Source organism: Toxorhynchites rutilus, chromosome 2 (assembly GCF_029784135.1).
Source record: "Toxorhynchites rutilus septentrionalis strain SRP chromosome 2, ASM2978413v1, whole genome shotgun sequence".
NCBI lineage: Eukaryota > Metazoa > Arthropoda > Insecta > Diptera > Culicidae > Toxorhynchites > Toxorhynchites rutilus.
The window spans coordinates 202,685,402-202,713,292 of NC_073745.1; the positions used below are offsets into that span (position 1 = coordinate 202,685,402).

At 39.8% G+C, this 27,891-nt stretch overlaps 4 protein-coding genes across 7 annotated transcripts in view; 1 reads left to right on the forward strand and 3 right to left on the reverse strand.

Moving 5' to 3' along the window:
* The first annotated feature begins 5,485 nt into the window (after nucleotides 1-5,485).
* On the forward strand, nucleotides 5,486-6,883 carry LOC129768220 (ubiquitin carboxyl-terminal hydrolase isozyme L5). The gene is made up of 2 exons (XM_055769712.1): nucleotides 5,486-5,797; nucleotides 5,855-6,883. Exons 1-2 carry the CDS (start codon nucleotides 5,722-5,724, stop codon nucleotides 6,751-6,753), a joined length of 975 nt encoding a protein of 324 aa, XP_055625687.1. The 5' UTR covers nucleotides 5,486-5,721; the 3' UTR covers nucleotides 6,754-6,883.
* Nucleotides 6,884-11,980: 5,097 nt separating this feature from the next.
* LOC129770792 (queuine tRNA-ribosyltransferase accessory subunit 2) lies at nucleotides 11,981-13,742 on the reverse strand. Its single transcript, XM_055773877.1, has 3 exons — nucleotides 13,240-13,742; nucleotides 12,232-13,187; nucleotides 11,981-12,176 (listed from the first exon to the last, which is right to left on the reverse strand). Exons 1-3 carry the CDS (start codon nucleotides 13,354-13,356, stop codon nucleotides 11,990-11,992), a joined length of 1,260 nt encoding a protein of 419 aa, XP_055629852.1. The 5' UTR covers nucleotides 13,357-13,742; the 3' UTR covers nucleotides 11,981-11,989.
* Nucleotides 12,428-20,950, reverse strand: LOC129770793 (uncharacterized). 3 transcript variants are annotated; one of them, XR_008742195.1, is made up of 3 exons: nucleotides 17,132-17,250; nucleotides 16,923-17,018; nucleotides 15,932-16,857 (listed from the first exon to the last, which is right to left on the reverse strand). XR_008742195.1 is itself a non-coding variant. In XM_055773878.1 (3 exons), exon 1 carries the CDS (start codon nucleotides 20,163-20,165, stop codon nucleotides 19,098-19,100), a length of 1,068 nt encoding a protein of 355 aa, XP_055629853.1. In that variant the 5' UTR covers nucleotides 20,166-20,950; the 3' UTR covers nucleotides 15,932-16,857; nucleotides 16,923-17,018; nucleotides 18,583-19,097. The 3 variants fall into 3 exon arrangements, 2 of the variants coding, with proteins under 2 accessions (XP_055629855.1, XP_055629853.1); XM_055773878.1 differs by lacking the exon at nucleotides 17,132-17,250 and adding an exon at nucleotides 18,583-20,950; XM_055773880.1 differs by lacking the exons at nucleotides 15,932-16,857; nucleotides 16,923-17,018; nucleotides 17,132-17,250 and adding exons at nucleotides 12,428-12,551; nucleotides 18,583-20,950.
* Nucleotides 20,951-23,833: 2,883 nt separating this feature from the next.
* The window catches only part of LOC129767191 (paramyosin, long form), a 46,747-nt gene continuing 42,689 nt past the window's right edge, over nucleotides 23,834-27,891 (reverse strand). For both annotated transcript variants that reach the window (XM_055767834.1, XM_055767835.1), the window contains 4 exons: nucleotides 25,223-25,742; nucleotides 25,064-25,159; nucleotides 24,717-24,998; nucleotides 23,834-24,657 (listed from right to left, as the gene is read on the reverse strand). In XM_055767834.1, coding sequence (XP_055623809.1) covers nucleotides 24,451-24,657; nucleotides 24,717-24,998; nucleotides 25,064-25,159; nucleotides 25,223-25,742 — 1,105 coding nt within the window. In that variant the 3' untranslated portion in view covers nucleotides 23,834-24,450. The remainder of the gene's footprint in view (nucleotides 24,658-24,716; nucleotides 24,999-25,063; nucleotides 25,160-25,222; nucleotides 25,743-27,891) is intronic.

Here is a 27,891-nt window from a genome sequence, read left to right on the forward strand (position 1 = left end):
TTTTTATCAATGCGATTCGAATATGAATTGAGCATGAATGTAGTTTGCTGTCCAAGATCAGTAGACAGTTTTTTTTCAAGACAGCGAAGCGTAAGCAAATTTGAGAAACTTCGACTTCGATGTGTGATCAAGATAAATATAATGAACATTGTTTAATTTACACGTGCCACATGTTTTGTCTCTGGAACAACGAGCCTGTAACCACCACACTGTGAGGAAGAGTGATGTAAAGTGCGATACACGTTACCGTCCCACCAACTATTCTCTAAACATAGAGCTCGGGGCCCAAATAAGGGCCCCACATTTAAAGTCGCCACCAGACTTCGACACTGTATAACTCTCATCGAAAATGTCTAATTACATGTCAAAATCGCCTCCAATGCGACACTGAATGGTCGGCATGTCGCAATAAATGTAAATTACTGTACCGAGAATTTGTAATTTAAATCACCCCGCTGAACATGTTTCAATTTTGACGTAGGACTACGTCTTTCATTTCTATACCGGGGTGTAAAATCAAAGTTTCGAAAACGAAAGCGTTACGCCGGAGACCGAGATTTTGAGTGTTAATAGCTCCTAAACAACTGAACGAAATGGTATGATAAACACTTCATTCGAAAGATAAAATGTCTACGCGTTCTATACTTGTTACTTTCTGATCCTAAAACTTGTTTCAATAGTCTTAAAATTGCTTTCAAAACAGGCTATTGAAATCACCAATCGGCATATAAGCGAGCGCCGCTCGGAAATCCCCTCAGTTCTAATTGAACAACGATTGGAGCATGTTTTCGCTGTTGTGGTGAAGCTCTTCATTTATCATGAAAGCGCGGATGAACGGTGTCACCAAGAGCCTGTTTGTGCACCTTAGGCCAGAAGGGAATCCATCAGGAGGAGAGTGATGCTACAAACGGTTCTCCGGGAAGATCTCGAAGCAGCCGCTACACACACACACACACACATACACGCGCGGAATTCTTTCCGTTTGGATGCCATTCAACATCGAGAAAGATCTGGAAAATAATCTGCCAGTTCCTCTGGGAATTTAAAAATACATTCATGTGAAAGAGTTTATTTGAATGTTTTCTATCCATGTAACACTGTGACCAAATATGTTTCAATCAAGTGCTATTAACAGATGGTTATCGAGTTAGCATTAACCACTGGTGGGCTTCCAGTATCGAGGAAAATGTGGAAATATCTAATCGTTACTGAAAATAATCTGCCAGTTCCTCTGGGAATTTAAAATTACATTCATGTGAAAGAGTTTATTTGAATGTTTTCTATCCATGTAACACTGTGACCAAATACATTTGGTTTTGTGATTTTTCAAGCAATCGCAATTAACAGGATAGCTTCTGAAGATTATTCTTCCCCATCAGTAGGATATTTCCGTATCCAATATTGGATGCATAAAACCTTGTGCCTCCAACGTAACGCTCTCGTTTTCGAAGTCCCCCAAATATTCATTCATTCAGAATGAATTTAGATTCAACTTCAAACAAATGATCTCTAAATCAACGATAGTCCTACGTCACCCTTGCGGTTATACCATAGATATAACCCACTTCCTGTTTTTTGTTTTTTTAGGTCACTGTCAATTTTGAGCGCAATCTGTCATTAGGCAATGACATCAGTGACGCTGCAAATTATGAACAAGTTGACTTTTTTTGCTCGGCGATTTCTGATATGGATAATTTTATTGGTCAAAAAATTTGCGTGAAATTTTGTGTTGCAAGCAAAATTTCTTGTGTTTCAACGTTTCGTTTGAAAGTGTTGCAGAATACGTTTGGTGACTTAACTATGCCGAAAACACGGATGTATGAATAGTATAAGGGCGATTACACACTATCCGGTTTCTGCCGGACCGGTTTCAAAAAGCGCCACTGGGTTTGGATGGAAAACCGGATAACAATGTGAAAGAGACCTCGCACTGCACAAAACCATACATCTCTCACATACACATACATGCAGTTATTTATACAGTGGATTTGACAGGTAAACATTGCTTCAAAAATTCCGGTTACATGCAGCTGACTGCAGACGGAAAATCTTAAACCCACAGCTGCTGCGGCAACCACGAGCGTTCTCATATGTATGTTCCTTGGAGAGCACATAAGGCCGAATTTTGGAGTGTAGCACACCATGAGCATGATCAAAGTGAGACAGGCCTCACAGACATTACGCACATCCTGCATCATAACGGCGTTCTTACCGTACCTATCGTGAATACTTCCGCCCCACTTCAGAATACGTATACAAAAACAAAAAACAAACTTTAGTCCAGTTGCGATTTACTCATTCATACGCATAATTATTTTGTTTCCAAACATACACGAATAGTATGATTTATTTCACACGCTCTGTTGCCACATATTTTTTCAACAGCCTCAGAAACACGGTTAGATAAAAGTGCAATTTGATGAAACAATTCCGTAACAAGCTAGGGGCACTATTTATTTATATGTATAATGTGTTCACTTCCTGTGATTATTTTGGAATTTGCCTACAAGAGAATATATGCACATCCATTCATTCTAGAGTGTTTTTTATTTCACTACTAAAAAATTTACGATAACATCAACATCATCATCATCAATAACATCCTAATTCGTTCAAACACTATTCCATTGCTGCTTCCGCTGATCATCGTCCAAGAACGCGCTCAACATATGCCGCAATCCCTCGAGCACGTACTCCTGGGGCAGGGGCAGCTTCTCGAGCCCAATTCGCATCACAGCTATCAATACGCGGATCCGGAGCAAAGAATAACCGAATCAGATAAGCTGGAATTTCATTCTGACTCTGACAGAACCAATGCTTTAGCGTCGAGCATGGGAACATTTTGACCACAGAGCACATATCGGACAGGCTTGAGTGCCTCGGTCTCGTCGTCGATCGCGTCCCGGGTCAGGTCAAACTGGAATACCCAAAAAATATTAGACGAGAGAATTATTTTTAGTGTGTTCAAAATAACAAAAAATGACCTCATTCAGCTCGATGAAGTCGCTCAAAATCCGCCCCCGATGAACCAGTCGGAGATTTGTTTGACATCCTCGAACTCGTTCAGTAATAATTTCAAATAAGGAATGTTGCCTGTGAACAAGAAAATAGAGGTTAATTAAATAACTCGATCTGCTTGTCGAAAGACACCACTCACCGTTAATAACACAGTCCGTGGCAATATGCTCAATGATGACATCGTGCACCTGTGACCATAGCTTCTCTTTGAGCAGAAATTTGCATCACATAATTAGTTCCACAGCACTGGTAGTTGCTGAAGACGTGAAATAAAAATTTCAGCATCCATATCACCTGCAAATTATCAACTGGTTTCAAAATCAACAAACAAACGTCAATAGTGCACACATACTATTACATGGGAAGAAAAATTGCCTGAATTGTACTAATACTAACAGACATGACAAACAACTGTCAATTCGTGTTGATGGCATAGAGCTTCGTGCTCTGCTTTTGGGAAATGATAGTTATAATGGATTTTCAGGTGCAGTAAACTCATATACAAAATAAAAATTATGAATGAGAATTATTATTTTCTGATGAAATATGTTGTTTATGTAATAAAATAACACGTTCTTTTACAAGTAGGGAAAAACCCCTGAGCAAGAATTGTGTTTAATAATGATTTTATATTATAATGATGAGTTTTAGTGAAAATATCAAGAAAATTATACAAAAATAGTTAAGTAAGAGTCAGTACTATGTGTTTGAAGTAATAAAATAACATGAAGTCAAAATTTTCATTAAAAAATTGAGCAACTTAAAACTGTCTTAAGGTCTAATAATCTTATAGAGGATGATTTGCTTTCCCAAACTGATGTCTCCACCAGACGTCGATACTATACTACAGTCATCGCGAATAATGCTTGTCCGGTCACCGGCCATTGTAGTCGCAGTAGACGGCTGCATCACGGCGCCGTGTAGAGGTTGGTACGGTCGAAATTTGCCATTTGGGTTTCAGACCGGTCCGGCAGAAACCGGATGATGTGTAATCGGCCTAAGGCATTTAAAGACGGCTGAGATTAGATAAACGATTTGCCACGTCAAGGATGACGTCAAGGATCTTCAATTGACGAAAACATCGACAAAACAAAAGGAATGGTGCTCGGAAATAGTTATATAAGTTTGAGAGCTAGCCCGTGAATTAAATATCTCTTGAAACCGTTCGCATGACAAAAATCATAGCACAACTAGTGCCTGATTTTTTTCGAAAAAATTAATCGCGATCACGTGGCTGAAGACATGCTTGAACGATCAAATTCTGATTCCATGGGTGTGACTTTTTCCTATCTCCGAAACTCAAAAAGACATAAAAAAGAAATCGCTGCGTGAACTAAAAGCAATTCGACCATAAAAAGTGTATCGATGACTGGATTGTTCGTTGGAAAAAGAAGAAAAAGGGGTAGGGAAATTGGTTAAGTAAGGTTCAGTGCTGCTTGTTTTATGCATTGTAGTAACAACAAGTAATAACTTTCATTTAAATTTTAGGAATTTAAAATTCCCTTGAGATAGATTTTAACACAAGATGTCGCACAGTATCCTAGACACCACGAATGATAGTGTCCATGCCCTATTTCAGAAATGATGGAGCGAGATCAGAAAATTCGGATTTGCATCATTATTGCCCATCATATCAATTTTGCCAACTTTACACCATCATTGTTATTGTCATTCTGATGAAGTAATGGCATTATTATTAATCGTGTAAGGGACCTTTTTAGTTTCAATTGGATACGATCTGTACTTACATGTTTCCATCACCTGGGCAATAACCGATTAGTGATTTTGAGACACCTTTGTAGAATGCCTTGATAGGAATTCAAGAATTGCTACGAACCTTGGCAGAAATAATACACAGCTGTATGACACCCGCCATGTTTTTGGTGCCAACATCTCAAACGTCAAAAGTATTTATTTTCTTCAAAACAGCGATCCGTGTTGGCAGCATTGTGCTTCGTTTACTAGTTTAGGGGAGCGTCAACGAATAGCTGATTTTCAGTCGGAATGAACGTTTTCAAAATTAAAATTATGAATGAAACTTAGCTTTTCCATATCAAATTAGTATTCTATTTGAATTAACAACATTTTCGTTTGCAGCTGGTGAAAAAGTCTCATACTAAAATTGTTTATGAAGACAATTTTATATTATAATGAAAAAATTCAGCAACAATTTTGGAATTGCATAGCCATATGGTTAAATCAAAGTCATAAATACGTGTTTCAAGTAATTAAATGACATGATGTGAAAATTTTCATTCAAATTTTAAAATTTGAAAGCCGGCTTCGTGACTTCTAATCTGATAGAGATTACACTAACGAGTTTGGGACACAAATTATGGCCCTAATTTGAAGTCGCCACCAGACGTCGACACCATCGCGAATTACCAATTTACGACCATCTGACATATCGTGATGTCGATGATGAACTTTTACAGCAGAGGGATAGTGAGATATGCGATGACGGTAGGTAGAGTGAGATAGCGATAATCGTGCCATACACCTGATAATACAAATGCGATGCTGTTTTGTCAAAAATACGCAAACTTAGCCTCACATCAACTAGCGGTGAGAGGTTCTGAAAGCTAAACAGATAAGGTTTTGTTTCAAAATCTCCAATATACAATTGGTCAATTGCATTTTATATTTTCCAACTACGATAAACATTTTAACATTGAACACACTTACGAACAAATAGACCAAATCATGGCTGATAGTGCTGGCGAATGGTGTCTCATCGAAAGCGATCCGGGAGTGTTTACGGAAATGATCCGTGAATTCGGTACTTAGTGCTGTCCGATGGAAGCGTGTTGTCTCTAAATCAAATTTACATTTGCAGGGGTTGAAGGTGTTCAGGTTGAGGAATTATGGAGTTTGGATGAGGAGCACTTCAAACAGTTAGCGCCTATCCACGGTTTGGTGTTCCTGTTCAAGTGGGAAAAAGATGACGAACCGGTGGGATCAGTTGTCCAAGACGATAGATTGGATAAGATTTTCTTTGCCAAGCAAGTGATCACTAATGCTTGTGCAACGCAGGCTATACTAAGTATTCTGCTTAACACCACGCATCCGGACATTAAACTTGGGACCACACTGTCCGATTTCAAGGAATTTTGTCAATCATTCGACGCATACAATAAAGGCCTTGCGCTGTCAAATGCCTCGCAAATCAGGACGGTGCACAATTCCTTCGCGCGGCAAACACTATTCGAATTGGATAACAAACAGCCCAAAAGAGATGAAGATATCTTTCATTTTGTGGCCTATGTTCCAATTGACGGAAGACTTTATGAGCTGGATGGCTTGAAGGAAGGCCCTATCGATGTAGGCGTCATTGGTCCAAACGACGATTGGTTGGACATAGTGCGGCCGATTATCAAAAAGCGTATATACAAGTATTGTGAAGATGAGATTCTCTTCAATTTGATGGCATTTGTTTCCGATCGCCAGTTGATTTATCAACGACAGATCGACCAATTACTCAACGCGGGTGTGGAGGACGAAATGGAGGCAAATCAGAGTGAGGTGATGAGACTGCAAATGCTAATCGACGATGAAGAGGCCAAACGCAAGCGATATAAGATTGAAAATATTCGCCGGAAGCATAATTATTTGCCGCTGATTGTGGAACTGTTGAAAATTTTGGCCCAAAACGGACAGCTGATGCCGTTGTACGAAAAAGCGAAGCAACGAGCATCTGAAAGGGAATCATCTTCCAAACCAGCGGGCCCGAAATAGAACTCCGATTCATTTATTTTTCTATGCTTTTTTAAACGAGAATGGAACTGCGTCCAATCTTGGAACAATTACTGATTGTTAAACAAGTGCTATGTTATAAGAAAAATAAATATCTCAAATTTGAATGAAATGCTTTTTATAACAATCTTTATTTTTGAAAAATTCCAAAATTGTGTGGTTAGCGTAACAGCCTCACAATCCGATCGGCCTGAGTTCAATCCCAGCTGGTGTTGAGATTTTCTGAGGCGAAAAATCTCTGGTCTTCCTCGGATGGAAAGTAAAAGAAGTTTGCCCGGCTCATGAGTTGTTGAGTCTGATAGGTAGGAACAGGGGGAGTCGCCTCCCTGATGTCGGTGATTGGCACTGAAGTGGTGGAAATAGACCGACAAAAAATAAGAAAAATAAGCGAAGATTAAACAAAAAATAAAACGTGACATTGTACCAAGCTGTATCCGGTGCAACTTGCACGTGTCTATCTAGAATTATTTTCGAATGAAAAAACATTTATCGATAGAAGAAACGTGTTTATTATAATATCAGATATGACGAACAAATCACAAAATTTTCGCGCGATAGTCACTGGGACTGACTGTTACGCGTCGTGCATAAATTACGTAACGCGATAAGGGGGGGGGTTGAGGTTGCGTTACTTTCTGTGTATTAGAGATAGGAAATTGCGTTACGTAGGAGGGAGGGGGTCCAAAATCCGGATTATTAGCGTTACGTAATTTGTGTGAAAATTATTAAAATATGGTTTATTGGATGTTGAAATGTGACTCAAATAAATTTTATCAAACAAATATCTTTGGTAGCTGAGACCGACACTGTTGCGGGCTCAATGAATGCGCAGCATTAAACGTATGGGGCTCAAAGTGTAAAACATGTCTGCCTCATCGTTGACATATGGCATATTTTGAATTAAATACAATTCTGATAAGCCTCTTCACAAGATGCCACAGAAACGTACACGTTTAGAAACAGTTTGAAATTCACTGTATGTTTTGGAAGCGTTTGTTCGAATCGACCTTTTCATTTCGCTGTCATGTACTCATAACATGTGTGAAGCTTGAATTTCTTTAAAAATTTCAGTTCTTTAGACGATTTCGACCGTTTTTGTAATTCCCGATGAAAATGTTCAATGCACTCCAACATTTCCTCCATCGTTGGCTCGAGTCCGGAAGGTCTTTCACCTGGCTTGCTCATCTTATGAGGAATTATCTTCTCAGTAGCAAATTTTTGATCATTGGATTTTTAATAAAATCTTTTGAATGGTCATTTCGACTAGACTGTTCCTTTCAACAGTGAGAAAAATAACCAGTGCTTTGAATCTCAACACAACGTTATTCAGAGATGATACTTTGGTTTGCAAATACACCGAATTCACTTTTCACGCGGTCTTTTTAACGCGACATCCGACAAATACTATCAACGTCTTGATGCCCGACGTACCGCCTACAGTTTCTTGTCGGCATTATCCTGTTCTGGATGGCCATCATGTCGGCTTCTAGTATTGAAGAGAGTTCACCACGCGCTAGCCACAGAATAAGTGCTGCCTTGTCGACATGTTGCCGCTCCAGTTGATGGAAGTGGGCAGCATGCACTATCTTCTGTTTCCAAGCTGCTCCTCCACTGTGTGCAGATTGCAGTTGAGTTGGTACTCCGCTGGCGCCAACTGCAAAGCGCTGAATCCTCTGTCAGCGGCGCAGATAGCCCGGTATAGCCAAGTCTCCCTTCTTTGCTTACTCTCTCCAGTGCCGATTGAGGATTGTGCATTCCGGCCTCTTTGAATGATTCTCTCATCCTTCTCTCAACATATTCTAGGTCAGCTTTGCTTTACTAGACTTCTTCAAAACTGAAGGTCACCAGGGGAACCGCGAAAGTGTTGATCGCGCGTACCTTGTTTTCCGAGTTGGGCAAAGGTTCAAGGACACCGTCTCATAGCTTGATAGTCTTGATGTGGGAGTGGCGAATCCTGGTGAGCTGTCAGAATCCAAAGTATTTGTAAGATTCGCCCCGAATCATGTCTACTATCAACTCGTCGTCGTAGTCGTAAGCGGAACTTAGTCCAACTCCATGCAGAGATCCCTTTTTATGTCTTCGACAACCGGAATAGCTATATCTAGATGCTAACGTGAATCAGCGTAGACCTTGAGATCGTCTATGTAAAAGTTATGGGTCACTTCTTTGTGGGCGCCGCCGCCATACCTTATTTTATAGCCATGACCGTTTCTCTTGAACGTCATACCGAGGGGGTTCAATGCCAGACAAAACCAAACCGGGCTGAAAGAGTCGCCTTGGAATATCTTCCTCTTTATCTGCAGCGTTCTAGACTGCGAAACACTTTTCCCATCACTGAGGTGCAGAAACGTGCTCCACTGGCTCATCGCATTCTGTAGGAACCTCACGACAGCGGGATCAATTTTGATAGAGCTCCAATACCCGGACGAGAGGTATGGAGACATAAGCCTTCCAATAGTCGATATAGGCCGTACTGAGTTTCCGCTGTTTATATACCGCTTGACCGACTATGACTGCGTCGCCTGGTCTTTGCAGCCATACGTTTTTTTGCATCCTTTCTGCTCTTCTGCGGTAATGTGATGTTGAGTTGTGTTTCACACCAACTCTCCTTCTCCTGTCTTAACCACATCTACCCGTCGCTATGTTGTGCTGGATGTCTTGACCAGGGTCTAGACACTGAGCGACCATTTCGGAAATATTTTCTATCGATCCGGGACACACCTTACTCTCCAGAAATCGTTTACAGAATTAATTCTCAACATGATGCAATCTACCATCCAGTATAGAGACTGCAAATCTCCCCCGCTCAATCACTTCCAAGTCTCTCGTTTTATAAAGTGTTGCCATATTTACGGCAAGTAGTAAATCTCCAGAATTGACCGAGTATCCGCGTTGACGGCATTGAGCTTCGTATTACGAAATGGGGGAGTAGGCATGACAATATGGGGTTGCAGAAGAAATGAACACACTTTCAAAATAAAAATTATGAATGAAAATTATTTTTTCCAAATCAAATTAGTTCTTCTTCTTCTTCAATGGCACTAACGTTCTTAGAGGAACTTCGCCGTCTCAACGTAGTATTACTTGCGTCATTTTTATTTGTACTTGTACTTAGTTGAGATTTCTATGCCAAATAACACGCCTTGAATGCATTCTGAGTGGCAAGCTCTAGAATACGCGTGATCACAGTGCAAGTCGGAGGAAATTTCTTTGACGAAAAATTCCCCCGACCAGAACGGGAATCGAACCCGAACACCCGGCATGTTAGTTATGACGCTAACCACTCGGCCAAGGGAGCACAAATCAAATTAGTACTCTAAGTAAATGAAAATCACTTTTAGGGAAAAAAGGGAAAAAATATCATACAAAACATGTGTCAAAAGATAATTTCATATTATAATGGTAAATTTTGGGGAGAATATTTGGAAAATCATGAAAATAGTTTAAATTAAGGTCAGAACAACGTACTTCTAGTAGGTAAATAACGCCAAGAAAAAAATTTCATGCAAATTTTAGTAATTTAAAACTGTATTAGGGCCGACTAATCTGATAGAGAAAAGTTGGCCTCATACAAACTAATGCCGTATTCAGATGTCGACACCATTCCGCCGTCAACGCGAATTGCTGAAAACCGCACTTAAAAGCAAATCATCAATTTTATTGCGTTTTCCGATACTGTTATGTGCTGTTACATGTTATGTAACAGCATACTGTTATGTAAAGCAAGGCGCCTAGAAGTATATCCTAAGGTGGGCCAACTGGCTAAAACGACTCTTCAGCCATCTTGGAAGTCTACTGTGTTTTGTTTGTAAACAATACACAATACGCTAGTGGCGAAGCTCGCTCGTGATCAGTCTGTCTCTTTCACGCTACAAGCAAATAATTCCCCTTCTGCTTTCTTCCGTACTGCTTTCATATACCGCTCCCCTAACCCACTTAGTGACGAAACGGCCTCACCTAGTACCATAGACCCGTCTTGATGTAAAGAATCGTAGTATAAATTTTATGAATTGATAACTAATGTTATTATGTAAATATGTATATTCCTCCATGTCTGCTAAATATCCCACACTGGGGTCTCCCAAATACCAGCGCAGAAGTTCGTCACATCGCTAATATCTAGGAAACCTTCGCTGTAATCGGGCTTCTCGTCGCTTATGTGATCATAGAACGCTTTCTCGTTATCTTTGAACATCCGTTTTTGTTCTTGGAGCTTTGCAGAGTCAGAGCAATGTTTCAGCCATTTTGATGGGACTCACAATTGCTGTACTGATATGTCCAGTGTTTTCGTCATCGTTCATCGCGTTTTGGTTTTGGCTCCAACTGCTGGCCGCTCGCTGTTACGCCCGTTCCAGGACCAGCTCCAATTCGTGGCCCTTCCTCGGGCGATCGCATTCTGATTATTCTTCTCGCAAAGTTGCAAGGCATTTCAGAGCCCTACCCAGCCAGCGGACATTTTCGGGGCGCCGCCCCTAACATGGATAACAGACGCACCGCTCGCAGCGCCTCTCTGTAAATAATTTGATAGTACATTTTCCTAACCATTTTTCCTAACCTAACAATAAAGAATTATCAGTTAAGGATGCCGGAATTTTCCATACAAATGGAAAATATGGAATATCATAAGATAGATAGCGGTAGAGATAAATAGAGAGTAGGTAATACAATAGGCAAACTCAGCATGTGGAGTTCAGTCGGTGGGAATTAAGATAGATAATGTTTCGTTAAGAGAATTTGGAGAAATAAACGACAGTCTGAATTCGCGGCGCAAAGGAAGCTTTTATTTTTAAAGAAAAAAAAAACCTTCCCCATCAAGCCATCATAGAAAGATTTCTGGTATTCTAAAATCCTTACATTCCAAATTTGGCTCCATTTGCATTATTAATTTTCGTGTTATGCAGAAATTGGTGTTTTTTCTTGCCCCTTAAAATCTCCATATACCAAATTTGGTTCCACTTGCTTGGTTAGTTCTCGAATTATGCAGACCCTTCCCCCCCTTCAGAGAGGGTGGAGGAGTGTCGAACCACAATATAAACATGCATTACCCCTTAAAACATCTACATGCCAAATTTGGCTCCATTTGCTCGATTAGTTTTGAAGTCATGAAGAAATTTGTATTTCAAACCATGTATTTCATATATTTATATAGATTGTGAAAATCATGCAATTACATCAGCAATAAACCAATTGTTTTTTTTATATAAAATGTTTTCATTTATTATAACCTGACTTTTTTTGACATTTCTTTACTGTTATTGTCGCCGTCATTTGTTTGTACTACAACATTTTGTTCAATTGGACATTCTCTCTGCTTATTCAAATGATCAACAAGTTTAGGTATCGTATCAGTCTCTACATGCTTCCGAATAGCATTGAAGAACTCAAAATAGTGATGCAGATTGTGTCTGAAAATAGGAGAAATGTAAACGTGGGTAATTTCAGTGAGGAAATAAAACTTACATCATTAGCAAAATTGAGCTAAGCAATTCTCTTGTGTTGTACAGATGGTGCGAATAGGCCTTGGTATGTTGTTTACATGCCAAACAGTGACATGAACTAACGAATCCCGTAAAGTCTTCAGCCCATCGGGAATCTTTCATGTCCAACTCCATCTCTCGGTTTTCCACTTCAATTTCGTCAGTATCGTAGCTAAAGTTCAGAGCGCGATTCTGCTGCGTTTTCAAGTAAGCATAACTCGTATCGAAAACGTCCACACCGCTGGAAACCAGTTGTAGAAGAACGTTTGGACTAAACGCACCAAACGCAAAGCGAACCTTTTCCTGAGGAAGTGATTGACAAATACTAGAAGTTATTTGCTGAACAGAGCTCGCGTTTATTTCGGTTGCTGATGAACCATTCGAGTGTATTCCTGCGATAAGATACCCTCCAAGATCTTTCTCAAATTGACTGAGAAATTTGATTGATTGTTCCCGTAAATGCATATTATATCCTCCTACGATCGGTCCGATTATAGTGGAATTCTTCAAAACCTCGGATTTCCGATGCAGTTTAAGACAATGTTCCACAAACTTTTCCGTCCTATCGACAGATTTTTGCTCGCGTTTCTTTGAGCTGTGCCCATCAGTGTCGCCGTCATAAAGTGGGACATAAATTGCTGGTTTGAAGGCCTCAACCAACTCCATGTACTGCTCAGAGTTGAAGTTTTTCTTTCCACTTCGCCCATATATTGGCATTAGGTCTTTCTCATGGAAAGTTGTTTGACACAATTCTGAAGGGTCTCTAAGTATAAGTAAAGACATCGAGTCTTTTTGCCCGGTGAAACCAGATATACCTTCTCCATACACGTGAATTGCGTCCTGCATGTGCTCCGTGTTGGTAAGAGAGTATTGCATAAACTGAGAATTGTTTTTTGTGTATTTAAACACATCTTTGGAAAGGTATGGTACACTACCTCCCTAAAATATAATTCCTCTTAATAAGAATGGTCACATGTGATAGACAATTTACCTTAGTGTGCAGGATCAAACCAGGTGTTTGTAACTTCACATTCGATAATTTATCAATACCATTTATTGTTCCAGTTCTACCGGAACATTTGGTGACAGTCTCCAGAACAAACTTCATGATAACAATAAACTATGAACCAACGAATGGATGAAGTTGCCTTCATGGAATATCAAGTTTACTTCTCATCTAAGCCGGTTTTTGATTCGATTACTCCTTTTCTCTTTCTGTTGTGTTAAGCGGACCTTACACGGTCAACTTTATTGACAATATGATGACGTTTGAGAGCATAATGACAGCTGAACATGGCCGACGACGCAGAAATCCGGATTTTCTGATTTTCGAGCATCAATATCGTGACATTTCATATAGATGCATGATGTTGACGTTTTACCTCACGGACTTCCAGACTGAGTTGCCAGATATGCAAGCGCACATTTAATTTTTGTTAGTCTTTTTTGCGATTGCAATTAAAATTTATAAACTACTGAAATTGTAGGAATCATAAATGGAAGCTTTTGGTTTGGAAAACCGATACTTTGAATAGCAAAATACGGTACTTTTCACGATACAAATCAAAACTTCAAAGTAAACTGACAATGTGATGGTGAGAGAGTGGATGAAACTTAACAACGTTTTAGGAATTTTTTAACGTTGAACTCGGTCATTCTTTGCGCTAGTGAGCGGGTTGTGTGTTTCTTCACACTCCGCTATAAAATTTGGAGAATGAGAAGATCTGGGAAAATCACAGATGAAAAAACATCATGTGTTAATTCAAGCTACAGTAGAATCCCGATTATCCGCGGAATAGTCGGGCAAACTCACCGCGATTAACGAATATCCCGATGACCCATTAAAGGACAAAAAAATGCAAACACGAAAAGAGATGTTTCAACATAAAAACTATGTTCTATCAATACAAAAATCAATCAACTATCCATCTATAAGGTCGTGTACACCAGTGGCTAAATAATGTAAAAGCCATGACCACAACAAAAGAGCATGGGCACTAACAAATTCCGGAAAGGCCTATTGATTTACTATGGAACTCGCAGTCACGAATAATCCGCAGGGCGGATCACCCGCTCGCGTTTAATCGGGGTTCTACTGTCATAGTCTCATTTATGGAATAAAAACATTTGCTTGCAGATAAAATAACTTGCATATATTTTCGCAAACTAAAATAATCTGGCATCTCTGAACCTGAAAGGAACAGTCTGTATTTGTGAAACGAGTATTATGATGTATTTTTGAGAAGAAAAACCGAATTCTAAAGTGTAAATTATGAATGAAAATTAACTTTTACGAATCAAATTAGTATTCTATGTGAATGCAAATCACTTTTTTTCTGCAAGTGGTGAGAAAATCCCATACAAAAATTATGTCTGAAATTGACGTTTTATTATAATAATACATTTTAGGAGGAATATCTGAAAATTCAGAGGAAGTAGGTTAAGTTAAGGTTAGGACTACGCGCTTCAACTAATTAAATAATACCAAGTAGATATTTTCATTCAAATTTTACCAAATGAAAATTGCCTTTTAGCCTTCTAATCTGACAGAGAATAGTTTGGATCCCAAACTCGAATGTCGCCACTAGCCATCGCGGATATTTTCGTTGTCTCGGGTTGAGGGCGATATTGACCGTGTAAGGTGGAAAAATATTGATTGAGGTTAGATCAGATGTTGAAAGCCTAGCTGTCACGATATTGAAGACACTTATTGTCAATCCGGTTGATCGTGTAAGGTGCCCATTACAAAACGTTACAAACGTGATCGCACTTGACAGATAGAATATTTATAGCGGCACAAGAAAATGTTTCTAGCGGCACAAAAAAACGCATGCCCTGCGATTTTTTTGTTGCTTGTGTTGACGTAGGATTGTGTCTAACGCCAGCGCTACACGATGCTACGAACACCCTCGAATGCTGGACGCTCGATGATTCGACGCATCGTGTAGTCGACTGACGAGCTACGAACCTCCAATTTCGAGTGTCGAGTATTCGCGTTGGAAGGTAATCCGTTCGTTGTGGATTACCTTCCAACGCGAGTGGCACGAGTCAAAGGATTTTTGTCATTCGTTGATTCGGCGATGACATTCGATATACCGCTACACGATTCGTCCGAATCTATCTTTGACAGATTGGTTTGTTTACAAGTTTTAGATGAAGGAACTATGAAATTGATTCATAGAATTCAAAATATTCGGCAAAATATTGCAGTTTAATAATGTTAATTTCAAGCATTTTTAATTTACAGCCCGATATCAGTACAATTGCTACGGCAGCAATTTCAATACTCGCATCATCCAGTTTCCTAACGTTTTTGATGGTAAATAAAAACAATAAACATTCGATCCAAATACTCGCCGAATGTTTGGACCGAGTGCATTGAATCAAACATTCACTTCACCGTGTAGCAGCACATTCGTCACAACATTTGTCGATTCATCGAGCCAAATGTTTGAGTTCAACATTCGAGTGAAACGTTGGACGAATCGTGTAGCGCCCGCATAAGGCCTATTACACATTATCCGGTTTCTGCCGGACCGGTTTCAAAAAACGCCGCTGGGTTTGGACGGAAAATCGGATAACAATGTGAAAGAGACCTCGCGCTACACAAAACCGTACATCTCTTACATACAAATACACTACACAAAACTGTACATCTCTCACATAGACATGCATGCATTTATTTATATAGTGGATTGACAGGTACACATTGCTGCAAATATTCCGGCTACATGCAGCTGTTTGCAGACCGAAACTTTTTAAACCACAGCTGCTGCGGCAACCACGAGCGTTTTCATATTGTGTGGCACATCAGGAGCATGGTCAAAGTAAGAGCAGCCCTCACGGGCATTAGCGCATCCTGGATCATAACGGTGTTCTTGCAGCACCTATTGTAAATACTTCCGCCCCACTTTAGAATAACTAAATTTAGTCCAGTTGTGGTGTAGTCATTCATATGCTCAGTTATTTTGTTTCTAAACATACACAAATAGCATGATTTTTTCACACGTTCTGTTGCCACATATTGGTTCAACAGTCTCAGAAACAAGTGTACAATTTTAAGACCGAAAAAATAATAACATTCCGTAAGAAGCTAGCGGCACTATTTATTTATATGTGTAATGTGTTCATTTCCTGTGATTATCTTGGAATTTGTCTACGAGATAATATATGCCCTTCCATTCATTCTAGAGTGTTTTTCATTTCACCATTACAGTAGAAATCTGTACGATTAAAATAACATCATAATTCCTTCCTAAAAATAACATAATGATTCCTTCAAATGCTATCCCATTGCTGCATCCGCAGATCCTCGTCCAACGGGCTCAGCATATTCCGCAATTCGTCGAGCACCTACTCCTGGGGCAGCGGTAGCTTCTCGAGCGCATAGCAAATCAACGCACAGCTATTTATACGTGGATCTTGGGCAAAGACTGCCTGACTCAGATATTTTAATTTGAGATTTGGGTGATTTTGTTATGACAGAACCGATGCTTCGGTGTCGGGCATCTCGATCACCGATCACAGATCGGACATTTTGGGCTAGAGTTCCTCAAGCCGAGCCTCGACCACTTCGTCGTCGATCGCGTCCCAAATCAGGTCAAACTGTCTGAAATACCCAATAAGAATATTAGGAGAGCTATTTTTGATGTGCTCAAATAAACAAAGACTGACCTCCTCATAAAATCTCGATAAAGTCGCTCAAAATATGCCCTTTGAAGAACCAGTTGGAGATTTGTTTGACATCATCGAACTTGTTCAGTAGCGAATCTGTGAACAATACAAAAACGGAAGATAATTTAAGAACTCGTAGTTGCTGTGAGCTAAACATAAACAGAAGTTAATTTAATAGCTCGATTAATTTGTCAGAAGACACTACACACCGTTGAACACAATCCATGGCAAAACACTCCATTTCATCACTGAAATTTTTCACTGCAGCTAAATAAAGAAGCGAAATAAAAAATTCAGTGTCCATACCACTTGCAAATTCTGTTTGATTTCAAAATCAACAAACAAACGTCAAATGGCACACACATACTAATATATGGGGCGAAAAATTGCCTGAATTGTACTAATATTAACAGACATGAAAACAACTGTCAATTCGCGTGGAGGTTCGTGCTCCGCTTTTGGGAAATGATAGTGATAATTGATTTTCGGGTGCAGTTAACACATATTTAAAAATAAAAATTATGAATGAAATTAACATTTTCTTATAAAATATGTTCTTAATGCAATAGAGTTACACGTTCTTTTGCAAGTGATGAAAACTCCCTGAACAAGAATTGTGTTTCATAATAATTTCATATTACAATGATGAGTTTTAGTGACAATATCAAGAAAATTATACAAAAATGGTTAAGTAAGAATCAGTATTACGAGTTTTAAGTGATCACATAATATAAAGTAAAAATTTTCATTAAAAGTTTGAACAATTTAACTGTCTTAAGGTCTGATATTCTCATAGGGAATGATTTACTTTCCCAAACCGATGTCTGTACCAGACGTCGACACAATACTACTGTCATCGCGTATAATGCTTGTCCGGTCACCGGACATTGCAGTCGCAGTGGACGGCTGCATCACGGCGCCGTGAAGAGGTTGGTACGGTCGAAATTTGCCATTTGGGATTCTAACCGGTCCGGCGGAAACCGGATAATGTGTAATCGCCCTAATAGGACTATATAGGGAGTAATGTGCGCTACACATACAACGTCTCGTCACCGTTTCGTCAACTATTCTCTTGGACTTATTTTGCCGACGGTGATCCTGCTGTTGCTGGTGTATGTGAATGTTTCTACACGAATTGCATGCGAGAACAATTTACGTAACGTGACGTGAAAGTGATGTGATGTGAAAGTGACGTGGCTATTGTATGTGAATCGCGCTTAACCCTCTTGAACACGCGCAAAATCTTAATTCGTATACACCCATACCTCGCTATACAGCCGTTCTTTATACGGCTTTTCGTTGAGCAAGATTGGAACCGATCCGATAGAGTTTGTATTGGAATAATTGATTCGTTATACTGCTTTTTTTCTTATCGGAACAGGAACTTCTCTGTAATGTTGCTATTTTGTATTTTTCAGGCTCTATTGGCATTTATTTGAACAAGAGGGTAAGGTAAATGATTTTGGTTTGTCCAGTCGATCATTGTCCAGATGATCATGGTTTGTTCACTTTTTTGAATGTTCTAATTCAGTGCACCTGTGTCAAATCAGGTATTCGAATGTTTCAAAACAAATAAATAAAATTGTCTTTTTCATGATTTACTGTATTTTTATAGTATATTTTTACGGATTCACATGTTTCAAAGGATAATAAAACCCACCTTCTATTGGTGTCAATGCGCCCCTCATTTGAGCTATTCTTTAATCTATCACCAGTTGATTATTTGGCACGTATTCAGACCTTTTCTGGATAATAACACTCACAAATATTGTAAACATCATGCTTGCACACCATTTGTATCAGTTTTACATAGCTAAACTATTAAATTAACGCATTTCGATGACCTCAATTCTGATCATAAGTTCTCCAAATTACTAATGTTGTTTTGTCCACTTGATTTCTGTAGCAACCGCTTTGCGCGAGTTAAATATTTTCTAGGGTTTTCTTTTAAAAATAAAAGTTCGACTGCACTTGTCGGTGATGAAGTTAAGACTATTTTATTTCATCTCTCCAGGCTATATGTAAACTAACTGATGACAGTCCCGTGGTGGTTGTCCACTCAGCAGAAATGATGTTTGTTTATCTGCGGCGGCTCATATCGCTTCTCATGCGATACGCGATTATGCTGACGATGGGCTGGTTGTGTCTAGGGTTCAATCGTTAACTTCTCCCCCTTTAAGTGTGAGGTTCCATACGAAGAATTTCACTTAATGGTAATATTTGGAATCTCTTTGCTTCATCTGGGGCCTGCTTTTGGTGATTCATCTGGATTTTGACTTCTGATCTTCTATGGCGGGAAATGAACAAAAAGAAAATAATGCTTATGACAATGGGAGTAAATGATAGTCCTCCAAAAATTGTCCAATGTGGCCATTGTATACTAGTGGCGTTTAAACGGATTTCTTCCATCTCTTTTCTTGTCTCTAGGTGCAGATTATGCAAATGATGTAAGCTCAGATTAACAACAATACGTTGTTTTTCTATAGGTATGCCATACATCGGCAAATGAATAGGTTCTCCAGTTATGTTCCGGTTATAGTTTGAAAACGTTTGGTTGTTAACTGTTACCTCACAGTTGTTGAATGAAATCAGGTAAGTACCCGACAGGTTCCTCTCGGATAAGCCACAGTTGGTGTGCAGGGTGAAATTGTCTAACACATTCGTGATGAGATGTTGGCTGTCAATTGAAATGATTTCTTCCGCTGGGTTGGCTAGATAATCGCATTTTGCTGGTTTTCCGTTAAGCAGGTATGGTACGCATACTGTTGAGTCAGGTGTAATGTCTTTGGCATCGAAAATTCTTGGCTGCAGGCTGCTCACAATATAGTACTGGTCTTCATGATTAAGATAATTATGGTTGGAGATGTGGATTTGTTGACGATTGAACCATGTTGGTAGAATGAAGATTTTTCTGAAGATTCTCGGGTCTAGCTTTGGTAGTTTGAGTAAAAGTGCTATTTCATGTTCGTTGGTTACAATAGATGTAGTGACATAAGTTAATGCTTCAGCGGTGTTCCAAACAGTTACATTTTCTTTACTTAGATCTTCAATAATTAACTCTATTTCATTCTGGCTCAGTACTTGTTCATTAAGCATCCCTACTTTTGCTAGCGTTATTGTTTGTATAATTTGATTTAATTTGTCATTCAGGAATTTTAAGTTCAAGAGTATGTTATACAATTCAGATGACTCAAGATTAAGCAGTTGAATAGATTCTTTTGTTTTAAACACGGTTTCTTTCATTTGTAGTGAAATTTCTCTGTTGATTCTAACCTGCTCATTGTTATTGTTGATAAGGCCGTTGATAGAACTATTGATAATCTTGAGATCGTTAGCATCGGGGCTTCCTGCTAGGTATTTCCATGCTGTTCCTAATTGATTCCATCGTTTTCTTCTCTTTATTGGCAAAAGATTTTTTTATGTTTGTATCTAACTCATTGAATTTATCTAGTATAAGATTAGTAAACTGATTTGCTTCTATTTCATTGAATTTCGACTTTAGATCTTTTACGTGAACTTTGAACGGCTCTAATTTAAAATGATGGATGTAGTAATGATAGTTGATTTGTATTCGGCCGTATCCTTTGTCGTATATGAAAAGAGGTAGGTTGTCTGCCTTATGTACCGAAATCGTTTGTGGCATGACAGGTCCAGAGATTTGCGTCAGTAACAGTATAAATGCCAACATGTCGAAACAAGAGTTGGACTTTTTGTGTTGATTCCACGCTAACCTCGCTTGGTGGGGGGAAAACCAGGCAGCTATGTCGGGGTAAATCCTTTTGCCGTCCTTGATGGGCTGCTACTCGGGGTCCTAATAGCGATTGAGTTTAACAAACTCGGTGTCCTGGTTCCGCTTCGGTTTCGTGATGAAGGCTCGTTGAACCTAATTGTTGAATTTGATTTCTTCACTTTTTTACGAATTCACAACACAAAACTTTATACTCTTCCCACACTGGCGAGGTCCCTATTCGGGCGCCAGTTAAATATTTTCTAGGGTTTTCTTTTAAAAATAAAAGTTCGACTGCACTTGTCGGTGATGAAGTTAAGACTATTTTATTTCATCTCTCCAGGCTATATGTAAACTAACTGATGACAGTCCCGCGGTGGTTGTCCACTCAGCAGAAATGATGTTTGTTTATCTGCGGCGGCTCATATCGCTTCTCATGCGATACGCGATTATGCTGACGATGGGCGTGTTGTGTCTAGGGTTCAATCGTTAACTCGCGCTGCAGTTTGTTTATTGTGTCCTTCGCGCATAGCAGAAATAAAGTTTCTCTGTGTTGAACGTGTTGAGGTGAACACTTTTAAAATGCCCAAGAAAAGTCAATATTCTGAAGAAAGCTTGAATCATGAATGGATCAATATGATGACAATAATCTCAAACAATGATAAATACAACATCTACTTGAAAATTCTAATTTTTTCATTCAAGAATGGAGGTTTCTAAAACCGGACATTTTTTGGACAAATCATGATCAGAGCTGGACAAACCATGATCATAATTTCTCTTCGAGGAAAATCGTTAAAAAACTTAAAAATTTGAATAACTTCAACGCCTTATGGTAGTATTAGCAACTTGAGACTTGGGGCTTCTCAACAAATCCAAACTCATATTGATTATATTGGGTTGGGGAAAAAGAAATGTCGTATGTTGTCAATATATGGCAACACTTAAACATATCTTGTGTTGTACTTATCGGGTCATACTATACGGCTATTTAAAGACGACAATCTGTGCTACAAGTGTCGTCTTGACAGTGTTGTGATTGTCCTTTTCAGTCTCAAGTTATAGCGCGTCAAAGATGGAGTCCACGAAGCAAGTAATTCGATATATTTTACGTACGAAAAAATTCGTGTACTTTTGTAGACCCGATACTGTAACGATTCGCACAGCACAGCGTTGGTTTGATCGATTTCGTTCTGGTGTAGTGGCTGTCGAAGATGCACCCCGTACTGGTAGGCCAATCGTCGTGGAAACCGATAAAATCGTTGAAATCATCCAAGTAGACCGGCATGTGAGCACTCGCTCGATTGGCCGAAACTGGGTATAGCCCATAAAACCGTTTGGAACCATTTGCAGAAGATTAGATTCCAAAAAAAGCTGGATGTATGGGTGCCACACGAGTTGACGCAAAAAAATTTAAAGACCGAATCAACGCCTGCGATGCACTGCTGAAACGGAACGAACTCGACCCATTTTTGAAGAAGATGGTGACTGGTGATGAAAAGTGGATCACGTACGACAACCTAAAGCGAAAAAAGTCGTGGTCGAAGCGCGGTGAGCCGGCCCAAACCATCGCCAAGGCCGGATTGACGGCCAGGAAGGTTTTGCTATGTGTTTGGTGGGATTGGAAGAGAATCATCCACTCTGAGCTGCTCAACTATGGCCAGACCCTCAACTCAGTTCTGTACTGTGAGCAGATTGACCGTTTGAAGCAGGCGATTGACCAGAAGCGGCCAGAAATGATCAATAGGAATGGTGTTGTTTTCCACCAGTACAACGCTCGGCATCACACATCTTTGATGACTCGCCAGAAGCTACGGGAGCTCGGATGGGATGTCCTGTTGCACCCACCGTATAGTCCGGACCTGGCTCCAAGTGATTATCATCTCTTCCGGTCCATGCAAAACGCTCTTGGTGATACTAAGTTGGCCTCAAAAAAGACTTGCGAAAACTGGCTGTCTGAGTTTTTTGCAAATAAGAAGGGGGTGGGGGGGGGGTTTATAAGGGGGAGGGGGGGGATAATGAAGTTGCTTTCTAAATGGCAACAAGTTTGCGAACAAAACGGCGCATATTTGACTTAAATTGGATAATTTTAAGTATGTTAAATAAAGCGTCAAATTTCGATCAGAAATACGACATTTCTTTTTCCCCAACCCTATATTATAATGTAAACAAAATGAGGAAATAAAAAGAATTTAAGTAAATCGAATCTGATTTTCGCTGAATCGTGGAGTGTCGACATCTGTCAACGTAATATTTTCTACAAGTCTCTGAGTTTTGCGTAACAAGTTCAATTATTTCGTTACAAATAAGCACCATTTGTGAGAAGTTTTGGTTTTCTGTTTCTATTGGACAAAAAATGCAGCTGAAGCACATCGAATGCTTGTGGAAGTTTATGGTGACTCTGTACCATCGGATAGATATTGTGAGGAACGGTTTGGACGATTAAAAAGTGACTTCGTGTGATACTTCTTGATGAAGGCTGCAATTTCCGACAGGGATTACGTACTGTACATATAGCTCCTCGTTCATCGTCAGTCCCGGAGGAAAGAACAGCGACTTGGACATTCCGTTCTCGCTGATCCTTCTCCAAGAACATGGTGTGGGAGATATATTTGACGTCATCGCGTACCTCCTTTGAGGGAAACGTAAAGTATCCGTTCCTCTGCCAGTCGTTGTCGTTCATGATCACGACGTTGCGCTTCGCCGGAATGATGTTTTTTACGAGCACCTTCAGTCGGTTTTCCTGGGTGATTGTCCGCTGCTCAAACACGGCGCGCCTTGTAGACGCTTCTGCAGAAAAATGTCCCCTTGGACCAGCTACTTCTTCAACGTATGGCCGGTTGCTCCGACCTCCCGGCCCAAAACGAGGGACGTTGAAGTCACCTTGCTATCGGTTGGAAGATAATATCTCCGTGGAGGAAGCAACCAAAACATATATTGAACATAGCTGTAGCATGGCCAACGTTAAAGCAAAGAATAGACGTACCTTTTCAGATTTTTATTGTTCCTTATAACTTTCATTACATTTATGTACTTTTTTTACTTACAGGTTATAATAATTTTCCATTTCTTTTAGTAAACGTGATGTCACCATGGTTGGCATTCCAAATCTTAGATAATATTTGATATTGTATTACATGTACGGCTACATGGACGATTTCTCTTTCCGATTTTCTTCACTATCTTCTTATGTTTCCGGTTTTATTGAATCAATAATATTCATTCATTATAAAGATTATTAATATACAAAAGTAATATAATGTTTTGATCTTTATCTCATAACTCCTGCTTACGGTTGGTAAGATTGCTAGTAATTATCATATAGGCGGTGTTCTTGCTTCATCTTGTTTCCTCTACCCATTGTATTTTCCTTCTTTTCCATCTAGTAAGAATGTTGTTCAAAATGGCGGCTAGTTGTTTTTTGTTTGCTTAGTAAGAGCTTCACATTTCTTCGTAAGTGCGGGCTTATATCTTGGGAATCATTGTATGAAAAATACCACTTGTTATGGGTGCGATGGTTAACAACAACTTGGTTTTATAAAGAGATTGTTTTTTCTTCTTCATTCGATCGTTTGTGCGCGTTGGTAAATGGTAAATAAAAAGCTACACAAAACTTTCAACTGATATAACAGAAACTAAAACAGGGTTGAACAGAAAATAACTGATGGACAAAACATAACAAAACAAAACGGAAATGATGAAAATGAAAGATAATTTGGTGCGTTATGCCACTTCTCCCAGATGTCACGGGATTGAATGGTTTTGGGGCTCCCCTTCCTCATCAATTTTTGTTAGGGAAATTTAAGACGATGACTCATTGACGGTTCTGACTGTTTCCTGGACTAGGTAAACTTGAGATCCGGGCACGGTGGAGGTGGTAACAAAGGTACGATGTTTGGCACGAACCAGGTGCAAGTTGCTCTCGGCCACGTCGGCACGGTCTTCAGCGGCTTCGAGCTCGCGCTGGAAGCGGCGTACCTTGGTGACACTTTGTTGCGAACATTGTTCCTAATGGAGGAGAACTTTGTGAATGAAACGGAAAGTTTGTTTGATATTATTGACATTACCTGTTCGACTAGCTGACGCTTGTAGGCAGCAATCTTTTGGTTGGACTTTTCCAGGGCGTCCTGCAGTATCTGGATGTTCTTCTGGTCTTCTTCAATCTGGATGTATACTTCCTTGACCGAACGTTCCTTCTTGCGCAGAATCTTGATGGTTTCGGCGTGCTTCCTTCTCTCCTCCTCAAGTTCGACTTCAATGTCACGCAGACGGGCCTCCAACTTGCTGATGATACGACGGCTACCGGCGACAGCGTTGACTTCAACCTCTTCAAGACGGATAGAAAGTTGCTGTTTGTGGAGATTCATACCATTAGTAATAAGGCGCGACCCTATAGAGTGAGCTTGATTCTTACCTTGACTTCGACTTCCAGGGATTTCTTGATGGTTTCAATCTTGACAATTCTTTCCTGTTCTTCGTGGAGCAATTCAACGGTGTGCTTAAGTTCAACCTGGAGGAACAATCAAACTTAAAACAGAATGTCTTTGAAAGAGTTTAAATGCGCTATCCATACCTGGACCTTCTGGTAACGCTCGTCGCTGACACGCAGCTCGCGAGAGACTTCTTCGTAGTCGCCAGCCAGAGTCTGCAGTTCCTGTTCAAGCTTGCTTCTGAGGGAAGCATAGTTAGCGTTGCTGACCGAAAGCTCGTTGATACGGGAGCTGGCTTCCTCCAGCTGAACCTCAACCTGGCGTTTCGAGCGGAGCGAGCTGTCGTAGTTGACACGAATCTCTTCCAGCTCACTAGTCAGGGACAGAATACGACGCTGGGCAATGCCGTACTGATCCACGGTGGACTGCAGCTGGCGCTGGATATCCTCGTAGTGGGCCTGAATTTCGGTCAGCTGAAGGGACTGTTTCTTGATAGTCTTCTGCAGCTCAATGTTGGTGTGGTTGGCCACATCCAGGGACATTTCCAGTTCGGTGATCTGAATCTGCAGCTTCTTCTTGATGCGCTGCACTTCGCTCTTCAGCTTGGTCTCGGCCTCGACGACGCGAGCATTCAGCTGTTCGATTTCGATGCTGGTCTGCTTGCTACATTGAAAGGCAGGTAAAAACCAATAAGTCATTGCAAGAGCTGTGATGATTTGCGAGCATAGATTGTACGGTTGTTGTAATCGGTTGGCTAAATTTAACGGAAGCGTCACTTCTACGTTCAGGATCAAAGTTCATATGATCAAACGGCACTTGAATTGTGTAAATTCTGTGCATTCTAGTGCAATTGTTTCAGCATTGTGAGTGCAACAGTTGGGAGAGTGAATCACGCTGCACGAAGTTCGACGATGAGTGAAGAGATGCTTGGGTGCGGTGCCATAGTAAAATAAGAATCGAGTCATTCGGGCTACCATCATCACTCGCCAATAATTGCATTGATTTTGGGTGACTCAATCTGTCGTAGCGGTGATAGTCTGAAGATCACCTGTTAATTTCGAAGAGCAACGTTTGCACGGAACGAAATAGCCGGTGATAAATCGTCCAATATTGCATACTATGCATATCTACTCTACCGTTTCAGCTTTATCGTTCAAAAGAATCCACACGGGGTAATGTTATACGAGCAAAAAATAGATTCTACCGCAGCTTCAAAAAATAAATATAAATTCAAGGCGAACGAATGAGGTAATAATGAGATGAGAGTAACCAGCGCGGTTCTGGGTGACCTTTTTTACAATTTTAAATTGGTGGTAATGAGTGATAGAAATATGTTAAGATTGCTCGTACGTTACATGTATAATAATGAATATCAATCTCACTGTCATATGAGGTTGTGATATTGTAGATTAACACTTAGATGCTCTTGTTGACTACCAAAGTTTGAGATTAGAACGAAATTTCGTCAATTTTTTACATACACTTAGTTAAACAGGGTTACCAAAAAGAATTAGAATGAGGCAAAGTATTGGTCTCCATTCCACTTAATAATATTTTGTGAAATAGCATATCTTTTTGAACATACCCTTACTTTATTCACTCAATCCTAACTACACTAATTCATTCTTATCCAGCATTTTACTAACACCATTAATGCTTACCGCATTTATAAATCACCCAGCACCACCTTGCCTCCCTTCATTCCTTCCCACTTTATCCCTCCCCTTTTTCTTTCCTTTCCTTTCCTTTTTCCCCCAACCTCCCCAACCACCCTTCATTTCCTTTTGTTCTGGAGCTAGGTTCTACGATGCTTTGTCGTTGCTTTGGTACTCATAAATTAGAATTCAATTTCTTTACAACATTTGTTAAATACTAGCTGACCCGGCAAACTTTGTCCCGTCCAAAATTTATTTTCGTTATCACAGATATTTCGAGTTTTTTTCTTATCAACACATTTGGCGATCCATTTTTATTTATATAGATAGAAGAAGATAAAGGAGTGCGATTTATTACATTAAAATCTATTTCCACGAAGATCAATTTCGTTACCGCAAACATCAAAAAGACTAACAACGCTTGTCAATATGTGATTGTAGAACAGATGCATATGCGAACACATGTAGAACACACAATTTTTCGAATTTTCCCATTTTCCTGACGAGTTTTCCGAAATTTTTTTTTGTCATGTTTGGTTGAAATATGTGCATTATTTTTATGGGATCCCTTCTCCTTTCCAGAGGAGGAAGGGGTGTCATACCATCATAGAAACATTTCTCGTATTAAAAAACCTTCGCATGCCAAATTTGGCTCCATTTGCTTGATAAGTTTCCGAGTTATGCAGAAATTCGTCTTTCATTTGTATGGCATCCCTCATGCCCTTAGAGAGGGGGTAGGTGTGTCGAACCACCATATGAACGTTTCGTACCCCCTAAAACAGCCACATGCCAAACATGGCTCAATTTTCCTGATTAACTCTCGAGTTATGCAAAAATTGTGTTTCATATGTATGGGAGTCCCGCTCCCATACCAAATATACTGATACCAAATTAGGCACTGATGCCTAATTTGGTATCAGTTGCTCGATTAATTCTCGAATAATGTAGAAATTTGTGTTTCATTTGTATGGCAGCTCCCCATTAGAGGGTAGAGTGTCTAACCACCGTAAAAACATTTATTACATCATAAAACCTCCACATGCCATATTTGGTTTTATTTTCTTGATTAATTCTCGAGTAATGCAAAAATTTGTTTTCCGTTTGTATGGCAGCCACCCCTAGGAGAGGGGGAGAGTATCTAACCACCACAGAATCAT